The sequence below is a fragment of the Montipora capricornis genome, chromosome 3, assembly GCF_036669925.1.
Source record: "Montipora capricornis isolate CH-2021 chromosome 3, ASM3666992v2, whole genome shotgun sequence".
Taxonomy (NCBI): Eukaryota; Metazoa; Cnidaria; class Anthozoa; order Scleractinia; family Acroporidae; genus Montipora; species Montipora capricornis.
In genome coordinates this window covers 30,607,361-30,621,974 of record NC_090885.1, presented here as the reverse complement: position 1 = coordinate 30,621,974, position 14,614 = coordinate 30,607,361, and the positions used below count along the sequence as shown (strand labels likewise).

Below are 14,614 nucleotides of genomic sequence, written 5' to 3'. Positions count from 1 at the left end.
AATACAACAACATGTACATTATAGAAAACCTAGTAACTATTTCACAACGAGAATCGCTTATGTGCATTTTCCAATGAGATAGATAGATAGAGATAGATAGCTTTATTAATAAAACCATTGCAGCCTTAAGACGGCTGAATTACGGATTATTTACATATAATAATAACTATAAAAATATATAAAAAGACAAAAGTTTAAAATGATGTAAACACTCCTTAAAATCTACAATTATTAAAAGTGTATACACAACCCCAGGTTCCATTATTGATTTGCATGATATATAGACCAAATGCATAAATGACCGGCAAAATTGTATTCTTTTGTTTATATGCTAAGTAGACTCAGTAGCCTTAGTAGTAGCCTCTCAAGCAACATTTCTTTATTTTGTCCATGCAAACGAGGCTATACTGAGTCTAATTGGCACATACATAAACAAAATGATTTTTTTTGGCCACCATTTATGCGTTCGGTCTTCATATCCAATTTCATGTAATTGTAAACAAGTCCAATTGTGAACAATTTCTATGTTCTTCTGTTACATGAATTACGAAATTTTACAATCAAGCTGCCTAAAGCAAGAGCATCAACAAATCTCTTTTTCCCTGTTATGTCATTTTACTGCCGAAACATATATTTCTTTGATTAACTGGATCAACCAGTTAAGATTAAAGCTACTCAGTGGGGATCTACTTATTATTAAAAGTAAAGGAACCTAGGAGACGTTCACACAGCATGCACACGATTCCATACCAACTCAGTTACTTTGAACAATAACTGCATACAACTAACAAGAGCATCGTGGGTTACATTTCCCTACCTCTCAGCAGCATTCCACTTACTCGTGGTAAACACTAGTTGTACATTTAACAAAGGCATACCAAGTACTAATTAAATGTACCTCATTCTTTAGTAAATACACAACTGGTGCTCTTACTAGTGTATGTCATTCATGACATTTTATCACAGACCTATAAACTTGAACGATATTATTAATGCAATATCATACTTTTCTGGAAAAAAAGCAGCAAATGCTTGGGTGTTAATGTTCTCTCAAATAACTGGAAATGGTATTTTTACATTGTGAAGTGCCCCAATTTCAAAACTTTTCTGCCCCCACACCTCCCAAAGCTTGTGCCCGTTTGTAACATTTTTTAGCCACGTGCTTCAAGTCTTATTCAAAGCATTGACAGTGACCTCAATTAGTGTCCCTGCAAGCAGCACTACATACACTTGACATTCATGTAAAGTTCATTATTATTTTATTATTTAATTTTTAGGAGTCACAGTTTAGATCCCAAAACCGTGATAGCAGTCGCTGTATTGGTGTGTGCAACATTACTTTGGATGTTGATTGGCCATACCCAACAATTTATATTGCGACAGTTACTGTCATACAGAGCATTTTTGTATGAACCAAGAGGGTATGGACATTTAGCAGTTATATTGCATATCTTGTACCTTTCATGCTGATGTTATCATTTTCTGTTGATCACACTTAACATAATTAAAAATTACGACCATCAAGAATGAAATTTACTTTTCTTAACCAATACCATTGTTTTACTTTTAGGAGATTGTCTCTGAAGACCAAAGTCTGGCTGGTATGTCTGCAATCCTAAGATAGAGCGACTTTCGTATGACCTTGACAAAGTGTTCGCTATTTGTTTCACGAACCACTGTTTGGCAAGATTAAAACAAAGCTTCTCCTGATTCCCGCCAAGGAAACTCCTAATATGGGCAGTAAACACTTCAATTGCCCAATCATTGCCCAGTTACATTACTGCATTTCAAATGACGTCAAAGCCTAACCTTCCAGAAAGTCCCATGGAGAAATGACATTGTTTGCATCCGCGTTCACCAAGCCAATGAAAATTCGCGCTCGTTTGTTTTTGTTGGATGAGCTAATTAAATTCTTTGAATTTTTGTTTACGTTCTGTTTTTCGTTATTTTTCAAGGTCATATGAAAGTCGCTCTATGTACTTGCATAATTATTTAACCCATTGATGATGTAAATTGATGAGTAAAACTGTGTGGCATCAGACTGAGTAAAATCTGGTAAGTTGACTCCCAGGGGTCAGTGGGTTATAATACCTAAGCCTTAGGATAATAAAGTTGTTTATTAAATTCTCAACCTCAGATAATGCATTTCTCGTGCTCCGATTGGTTTACTCAATCTCGTTTATCAGCTCATATACCTGAGTTTGACCTTATATGGCAAATGATTGCGTTAAGTGTTGCTAAGCTAAAATTATTTTCACCGAAAGCGAAATTCCTCTCTAAATATGTAATTACAAGCAAAAAAAAAATGTTTGTGGAAAGTTTGGATCAATTTCAACATAGAAGTATGCGAAAAGGTAGGAAATGTTTTTGTGATGAGCCTGCGTCTGTCTGACCACCAGGTATGACTCAACATTGCATCTTCATCAAGATTTTGCTTGTATTTCGTACTTCCAAACTTTTGGGGTTTAATTAAGGAATTTAATAAAACAATCCCCTTTTAACATTGATGGTTGATAGATAACAGTACCTTAACAATTATTCCATTCACGCTTGTTGGATATGGGACTGGGTATAGCCAACTCATATATGGACTAATTGTTAAGTAAATTTTTCTTTCAAAGGTACTGCTATCTTTCAACTATCAATGTACAAAGGTGTTTAGTTTCTAAAGAAGCTGTGGTGCTTTGTCGATGGGTAAATGAAACACTGAAATTGGTTTATCAACTGGGTTGCATTGATTGGGTAATAAAATTGACCACTGCAGAGAAATTTGAAAGCTGATGTTCCGAGCATTAGTCCTTTGTCAGAGCAAATTGAAAAATGGCTTGAAACATCCAGCTTTCCAATTTTTTATTACGTTGTTCAATTTATCGTAATATATCAACCTAGGTAATGAACCCATTTCTGTCAACCTCTGCAATTGACTTTGCAATTCATTGTAGCATTAAAACCAGATATGTATATTCATTCCATGTTTGGGATATGTAATTTAAAGAAAATTCATGCCTTAGAACATAACAAAGATGCAAAGCATCATATTCATGAGGCACTCCTTCAGGGTAATAGAAGACTGTCAGCCTTCCTTTGTAGGTTAATTCTGAAAGAAACAAGGAAAGTGAACTGTGTGAACATGATTAAGAACCCCTCCTGCTGGAAATAACTGTTTGATTACTGTACCAAGTGTGGTAAATTTGAATTGAGGATCACTAAAGACCAATTCAGCCATTCATCAGAGTTGAGGTCCTTGTGGAGGTTTTGGGGATCAACAAGGGAACATGGCTACAGCTGTAATTTGAACTGGAGAACAGGAGATCAATGTCAAAAGATTTTAGAGAACTAGGGAACAAGAACAATTTTGACCAATTTTAGGGACCAAAAAGCTGGGAACAAGTTTGAAAGTAATATTATTTGGGGAACAAGGGAACACAAGCGGATATTTAAAGGGAACAAGGGAACAAGGACCCCTCCTGGGGAGAGGGCCTAAAAGTTGGTTTTTATCCTTGCTCAAATGCACGCATGAGTTAATAACCACAGTAACAGTAATTGTTACCTCCATAAGTTTAATTGTAAACTTGTAGATTAATATAATTATGCATACTTTTTAAGGTCTTTTTTTTTAATATTTTAGTTTTTATTGATTGATTTTAAAAAAGAGCAGACAAATTACAAATTTACAAATTACAAATTACAAATTACAAATTAAATAATTACAAATTACAAGATTGCCAATTACAGATTACAAATCACAAATTACAAATTACAAATAATAAAAATTACAAAATTGCAAATGACAGAATACAAATTACAAAAATACTTGTCTTAACTTTACCAACAACAACAACAGCAAAAAAAATACTGGTGCCTTATGAGTAAATTAAATAAAAACAATGGGTTTTCTACTCAAGGCTATCAAGTTAATTATTATATTATTGCATTAATGAACTTCTCCCACTTTTGAAAATGCATATGAAGGAGCTTGTTTTTCTCCCTGGCAATATTGAGATTGATATTGTATGTAATGTCTATAAAATGTAAAATATGTTATACTTGTTTGTTAGGTGATTTGCATACATGTACCAGCAAACTCTTACAGATGTAACTTGCCACTACTGTAACTTAGCGGCAATGCAATTGTGCAGATCATGTTTACACGGACCAAGTACAGATCTGTGAAAGATTTGTTGATTTGAACTGAATTGAATATATTTTTTTGCTTTCAGGGTTTTGTGAAAGTGCTTGGTGGTAAGAACCCAACGCTGTATAGCTACGAAAAATCTTTACCTTACCTCCCTGTTCCAGATCTGGATGCCACCACTAAAAGGGTAAAAACTTAAGTTATATTTTAATCCATAATAATGATTTTCTGTGGTACAGTACACCAGACCATGGTTACTATATACATGTATGCATGGCTGTGGTAGATGTTCTTCCCTTGCTGGTGTTTATGTATGGGCTGTACTCCAAGATTCACAAGCTTAATAAAGGCATGTCGTCAGGTGGTATATTCAATGAAGGAAGTGTGAATTCAGCTATAATAATAATAATGAACTTATTCAACTGTACAAATAAAATACTGAAAGACCTAAAAGTTAATAAGCAGTGGTGCTTTAACTTAAGCTAAGGGTACAGTACCTCTCAAAGGTAAGTTACCAGTCTCGTCAAGAGGAGAGTCTAGAGACAAGAGTCTCGTCTCTAGAGACGAGACTGTCATCTCCAGAGAGGAGACACTTGTCTCTAGAGCAACCCAGTCAAGATGTTTTCGAGTAGTAGGTAAGCTGGCTATAGTAATAGGCAGGAGAGGCCTTTAGACTCTGCTGCAAGAGCGGGAGCCCCCTTGCGGGTCCGGGGCATGCTCCCCCGGGAAATTGTGAAACTATTGGCTTCAAAAGGTTGCATCTGGTGCATTTTAGGGTAAACTGAGCCCCTATTAGATAGCATTCAGATAACAGTAATGAAGCGTCACACAAGACTTTTGATTTTCAAATAAAAGTTACATTCGGCCACAAGCATTATTGTAAAAAGGGATAACTTTTGTACAAGCAAGTACCTTTCAACCGTGAAAGTGAGAAACTCATTAGCTGAAAGTTGATTCATAATATATTATAGAGTCAATTAAACTGAAGGCTTCAAATCATTTCAGCAATATATTATCTCAATGCAAGGCTATGGGTTTCCGAGGCTAAACACCTGATACCGTTTGAAAAAATTTAGAAATTTGCGAAGTCCCTGCGCCAACATGATGAGATCGTTTGGACGCCATCTTGTTACTTTGTACCTGCAACAACCACTGCTGACCATCCGTTCGGCTCGCCTTCCCATGCCATTAGCACGCAAGTTTCAAGGCGTTCCTATAGAAACGATTGTGTGCTGCTCGGGTTTACATGGTGTATTTTTTAGTTACAATTTGAACTGGAAGTTTTTAAGAGACCTTATAGCCTGAGAAACGACGAAGGCTTTTGCAGTATGCAGTGAAAACATAGTGATTAAAGGGACAACATAGTAAGAGAAATGATAATACTTTATTAGTATAATTGTACTTTATAGTTTATGGTGATGAACAAAACCTCAAAACAACCTCATCCTGAATACAAGTCTGACAAATGTGAATTTGAAGTAAGCGGCAGATATTGTGTTGTAGGCAGCCAGATATAGCCGGCTGCGAGAATCACTGAAGCGGCAAGATTGGCATAAATTTTGCTAAAAGTCAGACGGCCACACAAACGTTTGCAAATTTAAACAACAAAACAACGCTCTTGTCAAGCGTGAAAAACAAATCAAAATTACAACACTGTTAAAACCGAAAAAGAAAGGTTTGGTGGAAAAACCGGGGTGCAGGATACTGGGGTCTATGGAAAACATGGGGTGCCGGGTCTATGGAAAACACGGGGTGCCGGGGTCTATGGAAAACATGGGGTGCCGGGTCTATGGAAAACACGGGGTGCCGGGGTTTGTGGAAAACACAAGGTGCCAGGGTCTGTGGAAAACATAGGCTGCCGGGGTCTTTGGAACATTCGGGGTGCCAGGGTCTCTGGAAAACATGGGGTGCCGGGGTCTGTGAAACACACGGGGTACCGGAGTCTGTGGAACACACGGGGTGCCGGGGTCTGTGAAACACACGGGGTGCCGGGGTCTGTGGAACACAGGGGGGCCGGGGTCTGTGGAAAACATGGGGTGCCGGGTCTGTGGAACACACGGGGTGCCGGGTCTGTGGAACACATGGAGTGTCGGGGTCTGTGGAACACACGGGGCGCCAGGGTCTGTGGAAAACACGGGGTGCCAGGGTCTGTGGAAAACACGGGGTGCCAGGGTCTGTGGAACACACGGGGTGCCAGGGTCTGTGGAAAACACGGGGTGCCGGGTCTGTGGAAAACATGGAGTGCCGGGTCTGTGGAAAACGCTGGGTGCTGGGATCGGTGGAAAACATGGGGTGACTAAATTAACTAAATAATGAAAATAACCTATGATTGTTGCTACCCAAATGCTTCTCTTTCCTTTTGCTGTATTTCTTTTATTTTCGTCATTGCAATGTTTCATTCTACTTTTTAGGCATTTTGGGTGTCATGAAATATGATTTTGCGTGAAATAGCCCCTTTAAGTATTGCTTGTGCGCAATTGTGAGCAAAGTTTCGATTTCTGGAGGAAATGAACACCACTTGCCCTACGTAGTACACAGTGGACAAGACAGTGCAGTGTCCTTGGCAAGTCCATCCTCGTGCCATCTTTGAAATGATTACAAGATCTCTTGAAGGTGGAGATATAGAAGAATTGGGCTTTAAAGTATTTCCACAGCGAAAACATGTTGTTGTTTTAGCTGAGCAATACTGTAAAAGACAATTGAAAAACTGCCGAATGCTCAGAGAAGGGAAGCTAGGGATATTCGGTTGGAGGAAGTTAACATAGAATTGCTGCGCATTACCGGGCACAAGCGGGACTGGGGCTGGTGAAGGTAAAGGCGACAGCGATGGCGATGGTGACGGCGACGTCTGCTCGTACAATCCCAAATCAGGCTCAAAATTACGCTCAAGCAATACTTAAAGTCCCGGCCAAACGATAAATGGTGGAAGATCCAACACGTTGGTTGCATGTTGGACAGTCCAACGTGTTGAAAATTAGGGGGTGGCCAAACGATACCAAACACCATTCAACATGTTTGATCAAACTGATGAGACGCATTGAGTTGTGGGTAAGGATATCTCCCAGCGTACACAACGTTGTAACATCCACATATATGTGCAGCATGGCGTTGTTTATCAGTGTTATTAGTGCTTGACGCGCTTGAAGAAACCGAGGATAGAGCAAGTAAACGGGGTAAAACAAGAGAATGGATCCAAAGACGACAAGAGAGTGGTTATTTTACCAATATTGTTCGAGAACTAGCAGACGAAGACAGGCCACGGATATATCGAGTTCCTCTTCGATCGAAGCCAATATACTCTTTCTCTCTTGTCTTTCAGGTGGTAGTCGGCACAAAAATAATCCCTTAAGAATCCATTCCCTTCCAATAGGTCGATCAAGCAGTCAGTTTCCAACGTCTTGCTTTTTGTTTTGGTGTTTTCTTGCTAGAAGTTTGATCGATATTCTGCGCTGCTTCCTCGCTCACTGACATTTTCAAACTACAGTGACACAAGCAAACGGTGTCTATGGTAACGACTGAATTTGCAGTCACAATGCGCGTGCACGCATGCAACATGTTGTTGAGACTGGCCAAACGAACAAAATTTCATGCATCCAACTTGAGAACAAAAGAAATGTTGCACGATGTTGGATTAAATGTTTGATACTGCATCAGACATGTTCCAACATCATCTGACATGTTGAGTGGTCATCAAACAAGGTGGCCAAACGATAAAATGTTGGTTCACCCAACATGCTGGATCGTCCAACATTTATCGTTTGGCCGGGCCTTAAGGAATAACTTGGTTATCTGAGTCACGAGGGACTAAAATTGATTTGCAACTTTTTCTATATACTATATTGATTTTCCTAATATTTTTTATGATTTTCAACTTGTTGATAAATATGTTAGAAAACGTTATTGTTGGTTTCCCATTCAAATGTTCCAGTTAAGTTTCTATTGAAGTGGTGTTTTAGGATTGAAATTCTCTTTGTAATTTGAACTTTGAAAAAAGAATCATGAAATACATGTAGTAAGGTTATTTTATTTCGTTTTTTCAACCATATTTTTCAAACGATTGATCTTTGTTTTAGTTACTGTTAAGTATTTTCTCTAAGTATTTTAACTTATTTTTTCGTCAACCTTTTCCCATTAAATATACATTGTATCTTCAACCGCTGGAACAGACTTACTAACATAATACGTTACTGCTATATTTCAGTTCAAATATTCCAGTTAAGTTATTAATTAATATGTTCCTATTAAAGTGTATTTTTAGAGTAGCAATGCTGATTCATTATTTAGTTTATTTAGTCAACCTGTGTTTTCCATAGACCGTGGCACCTCGTGCCCTGGGTTTTCCACCAAACCAAAAAGAAATCATGTCAGTTGAGTAACGTTTCGTGTTTTTAGGGTGTTGGCATTGTAAACAGATCTCTGTGAAATTTTAGAATGATCACATACCAAAATTGTGTATGAAAATAATAAACTGAATTTGGGTAGTTTGTGTTTTTGCTATGATATATGACATTAATACTAAAAACATTCCATTCTAATGAGCAAAAATGCAGGACAAAAATTCTGGCATACAAAGATCGAGAATAGTAATACACCGCCGCCAAGCGCATTAATTTTTCCATTACACTTTGGAGTCAGGTGCTCCATTTCGGAGCATGAGCTTCTTCGTGAACATGTTAATGTTTGGAAAAGTTCACGTTCATGCTGACGCTCACAGTTTTTCGAACCGTCTCGCGAGACGCAAGAGATGAGACTCTTGCGAAGTTTCGTCTCTTGAGAGGGTGGTAACTAAACTTTTGAGCAGTACTGTACAAGAAAATTATTATCCTACACAGTAACACATCCTGCTGGCTTTTTCAGGTCAACTACTTTAAATCCAAACCACCTTTTCACAAAGAAAACTTCAGGCATTATTACATTAGTCTTCAAACCCTAATAATTTTACAGAAAATGTAAACTGCCGGTATCTGCATGCATTAACCCATTGACATCCAAACCGGCCAAAACCAGCGTATTTTACTCTGTCTAACGCTAGACGATTTTACTCGTCAATGAGAAACCCCTTGTGAAAAACATATATGTAGAGATAATGATTAAAATTGTAAGCACTAATGATCATTATAACATCATTTTTACATTCAGTACTTAGAGAGTGTGAGACCAATTCTTGATGAAGAGAGGTTCAAGAAGATGGAAAAACTGGCTGAGGAGTTCAAGGTTTGAGAAAAGATGTTATCTCTACAATTCCCTAGCCTTTGGGTTCCAGTATTATTTTGCTCTTCAGTGTTTTAATATCACTAACACAAAGTTTTAATGATTTATCGCAGAATGGACTTGGCAAGAGGCTTCAGCGTTACCTGGTTTGGAAGTCCTGGTGGTCCACGAACTATGTATGCCTAAAAGCTATTAGTGATTCATTTGTGATTCATTTTGTCAGTACTACATGTAAATTTGGAAAAGATTCAATTGTACTTATAACTGGGGCCAAAAACCTGCACCACTAAATTTTGTTCAAGAGGTCAAAAGTGTTATCCACTTGATAGGTTACAGTAAATTATTGATAGCCCTTAAAAATACTGGATGAATGATTTAGCTTATGACAATAACGCTATGAACAGCTGTGTCAAGACTTGATTGGTGGTCTTGGGTTAGCTTCCTCAGTTAGGTGTGCTTATTAGTACCATAAACACACTGGTAGATAAGCGGCATATTTTACCATAAAGTCTTGTCCAAAATTGCAGGTGCTGCTTTTCTACGCGAACATCTTGGAAGAAATCTGTACATTTTGATAATTTCACTCCTAAACACTGAAATAAAGTCTGTTTTAAATAAACATCAATATAAAAATTTTGTGGCTTGTAAAGGGAGCTGTTGGTAAAAGGCTTTGAAACGCTTTCATGAGGTCTTGTAGGCCATTTAGAGTTGCCTTTCTTAAACAATGGTTACTGTGTTTTTGAGTCTTATTTAGACTGCAAATTCAGTGATTGCTCCAATGTGACATGGACTATACTTTAAGCTAGTATGTTCACAGAACTTCAGGTGTTTTTTTTCATATTGTTTTTTCCAATAATCTTGAGCTTCTAAACATGGGGTGGGGCTTATCTACTGGTGCTTACTGTAAGCCTTCAACCTTGCTGTATATAATTGGCCAAAAAAAGTTGACAGGATTTAATTATTGGCCTGTGATTTTTGTTTTATATGATGTCCCTTATTATAAACAGCACACCTCAAAGACTGGTTGATATCAAGCATGACATGATTGTATGCCATAAGTTATTATATAGTAGACCCCAGAAATGTTGAGATCATGGAAAACAAAATGACCGAGAATAAATTATACATGTACCTACCTAATGAGGACTACAGGGCTACTGTAAAGGTGCAAGAAGATGGAGATGGAGAAACTTTACTTGCAATTGAGCACATCATAGAATATTGTACAATGTAACTTATGTAGAGAACAACAGTTGCAGGCGAGGAAACTCAAAAAGGTGTTTTGCTCTGCAGATAAGTGATTGGTGGCAGCAGTTTGTTTATCTTCGATCCAGAGAGCCCCTCATGATTAACAGTAACTACTATGGGGTGGTAAGTGTCTTCCAGACATTAGGCTATTAATATAAATTAATTAGAAGTATGATGAAGGAAGGTGAAAGCCTGCAAGCTGTGATAAGCTTCCCAAAAAAAGCAAAAAGCCAACTGTGTTAGAGGATAAGATTACCAGTGGCTGGCGAGAAAATGACATACTTGTTATGGTTGTGGGGAAGGTGAATACAGTAGCACTATCCAGTAGGTAACAATTTTATTGTCAGTTTTGATAGTGTTCACTTCTGGATAACGATTTACTTGGTGAATAGGGCTGGAAATGCAAAATATAAAATGCTTTGTTTATAGTGGAAGTGTACTTAGCTATCAAGCTTGTTTACAGGCATTCCACTGTTAACAATGTGAAAGTAACAATTCAAACTTAACAGAAACATTATTAAGAACCCCAACTTGCAGGAGGCAACCAGTTAGCTATTTACAAAGCGTGGTAGAGTTGAATCCGGGACAACCGGAAACAAATCCAAACCAGAGGTCAGAACGGGATTTGAACCTGAAGCAGCTGCATGCAAACCCAGTGCCCTAACCACTGGACCATATTGCCTCCTTAAGCCCTTTTTTTTTTATAGGGATTATCCACCTTCTGAACGATCAAGGCCGTAATAAATTCCTGAAACCTTATTTCTTGGATTACACCAACACGTGATGCTGTCTTTACCTCTTAAACAACCCTACTGTCATCCAGGCCCATATCAAAAATTGACTTAAGGTGGCTCAAACCAGTTTCAACACTTTCAAGAGACCTTGTTATTAGAAGTATTGACACTACAACACCTAATCACCTAACAGCAATAATATGGTACCATGTGAAACGTCAATTATTGTTGAACAAGATGCAGTGACTGTCATTTTTGTGATGTAACAAGTTACCATAGCATCAGGAAACCCTTGCAAAAACACCCTATATTTTGGCTCTAGTTGCTCATATCTGAAAAACTAACTTGATGACCCCAATTTTTCATTGCACAGAAGTGATCAGCAGGCCAAGGTGAAACTGCAAATTTTGAAAAAAATCTGTGAAGCAGATTCACAGCTACCTTAAATGTTTGTATTTTGTAAGGTGGCTCTGAATCCACTCCACAGAATCTTTTTAAACTTTGCAGTACGTTTCATGCAGGCATGCTGATTACATTTCAGGAATAAAAAATGGGGGTCACCAAGTTTGTTTTTGAGATATGAGCTGCTAAAGCCAAACAGTGGGGTGTTTTTGCAGGGCTTTCCTGCTGCCACGGTAACTTTTTTTATGTCACAGAAATGACCGAATCTTTTTCAGCAATAATTGGTGTTTGATATGGTACCATAACATTGCTGTAAACCCGTACAGAACCAGCAGATGTGTTTTTAGTCTGCTACAGATCTGCCAGCAGATCTGCGAGTTGTCTTCAGGTCATCTACAGATTATCTACAGATCATCTGTAGAATGTCTGTAGAATAATATCTGCAGAATGTCTGCAGAATATCTGTAAAATGTCTGCAGACCTTGTCTGCAATACATCTGTCGAGTCTGCAGACAAGAACAAAGGACCGAAGAATACGAACCGCACCAATAAAACGTCGTCTATTTTAAGATGAAAAGCGTCGCAAAAGGACCTAGCCTGTGTTTCATTAACAGCTAAACCAGATATTAAATGCTGACAGACACTCGAACGACAGCTTGAATTTGAAGTCATTTAGGACTTTGTGTTGGTATTAAACAAGCGGTCCATTTCCCATAAAATTGAACTCACAAGCAGTGAAATGATTGAAGAAGTATTGACAGCACATTTGTTTGCAAATCAAGTTAGGAATAGTTACCTTAAACGCTGGCCTTCTGTTTGGATTGCAAAACCGAGTGAGATGTTTGCATCTTCACACTGTAACTTAGCTAGTCTGTTCAGGGAATCATCATCAGCGTGTACAATGGAACAAGGTTTAATACGCTTACGTATGATGTACAACAGTGTGTCTACGATCGGTGAGTACAGAAATTTTTTGAAACATTAGGTCTTTTTACACCTATAAATTATTTCGCTGATTGTGCTGGGAGACAGGGCAGCCGCGATAAAGGACAGTGTTTACAAAACTTCAGTCTGAAATTCTCACAAATTTCTGTGAAATATATATTCATTAATTATTCTGAGAATGGTCAATCGTTCTTAAAAAATGTCAAGCTATTTTAAGGATTATTTTGGCCAGCAGTAACGTCAAGTTTGTCCTAACGATTATTTGTCACACGATTTTATTGGCTACTGTATGTCACGTCGTGCAAACACTGGGCGGTCATCACGCAATAACCCTCGTTCGATGATTTCTCTCCCATCATTGTCGAACTGTGTATGAAACAGTTAATGCTTTGAAATAGTTTGACTTGTACTACTCATATGCACAAACTTACCTCCAGTCTAACCAATTTTAGCCGGGTATGCTTTCGGCAAAAGTCGCTCCAGATCAACTCGGATCGCTCACATCGGATCGAGCCAAAAGTGATTTTGTAAACCAAAACTATTCAACGTTCGACACGATATCACCATGGTTATCTTAAAGATTAGGACTAGGGTGATTTCCAGAGGCCTTATATCATTTTTTTCCACATCGATTCGAAGTGAGGGATCCAAGTTGATCCAGTCCCACTTTTCTACCTGTCTGTATTAGAAACTCCCATCCCGCCATAGCCTTTGTACCCTTTCTTCCCTCTTGCCAATCGACCATTGTTTCCCGACCCTCAGCAACGTCTCCATGTATTTTTGAAGTAGCTACGACACCATATTGACGATGCTCAGTCCAAAATACCACCACAAATCAATCTTTTGGATCGGCCGTTGATCTAAATTTGTTTGCGCGCTAATGTTTGAAAGTGACACGAACTGATTCCGGTTTTTTTCATTGGATGTGCAAGAGTAGCTGGTGTCGAGTATCATCACGTGAATGACTGATTAAGTTTCAAGATCTGTGAGCTTTCTATCACAGAAGATATTTATTCTGCTTTCGAACAGGCAAGCATTTCTGACTTATGAAGCCGGTATGCAGTATATGGGTAATATTCAAGACGTACCGGTAAAACATTTCAGCGCGTTTTTAAGGAAAATGAACAGCGAATATATCTTCATTTGAAGTTACTGGTTTTAGTATGTAAGACTCTCCGATTCGACTAACATTGACAATTTTCATGGGGAGGATTTGCAATAAAGGTATTTTATATTTTTTTCTTTTAGTTTAATACCTTTCTTACAAATTGATTCTGCAGACGCGATGTGTTGACATCAGATAAAAAGTCCGGGCTATGTTGCAGATTACGTACAGATCATCCGCAGATCATCCGCAGATCTGCTTTTGATCTGTTTCTTGTCTGCAGCTCAAAATCGTTGCAGACGGCCGGGGCTCCACATCTGCACAGACTGAAAACAGATTGTGAAGACGAAAAATTGGTCTGCTGTTAATCTGTTTTTTGCGAAAACAGATCTGCTACAGATCTGCCGCAGATCTGCTGGTTTCTTTACGGGAAGTGATAAAGTGCTGTAGTTTCAATTCTTATAATAAGGATGTTTCTTTCAAGTGTTAAAACTGGTTTGAACCACCTTAATGGGCATTCCTATGCCAGGGTCTACTTAATGGGAGAGCCATGAAAGTTACATTGCAAGTCAAGCTACACACTTTATAGTCATGTTAGTCAAAGTGCAAGTCAAGACTTGAACACCTCTAAATAAACATGTCTAACAAGATTAATGGAAAATGAGTGCCATGTTTTATGTACACTGTACTAAAGTCTGCTTCTGGTTTGAGATATTTTAGACTAAAATAGGAAATTAAAAATAATTAAGTTTCCTCCAAGGGGAAAAAACTCAGTAACTATATAAATAAAATCACAAAGAGTTTTACCCGTTATACACTCTCATCAGCTACATG

At 38.1% G+C, this 14,614-nt stretch overlaps 1 protein-coding gene across 1 annotated transcript in view; it reads left to right on the top strand.

Annotated features, from left to right (window-relative positions):
- LOC138042853 (carnitine O-palmitoyltransferase 1, liver isoform-like) overlaps positions 1–14,614 on the top strand; it is a 43,836-nt gene that overhangs the window by 3,729 nt on the left and 25,493 nt on the right. Inside the window, exons 2-7 of the mRNA XM_068888885.1 lie at positions 1,278–1,421; positions 1,571–1,601; positions 4,221–4,322; positions 9,275–9,349; positions 9,460–9,522; positions 10,640–10,717. Coding sequence (XP_068744986.1) covers positions 1,278–1,421; positions 1,571–1,601; positions 4,221–4,322; positions 9,275–9,349; positions 9,460–9,522; positions 10,640–10,717 — 493 coding nt within the window. The remainder of the gene's footprint in view (positions 1–1,277; positions 1,422–1,570; positions 1,602–4,220; positions 4,323–9,274; positions 9,350–9,459; positions 9,523–10,639; positions 10,718–14,614) is intronic.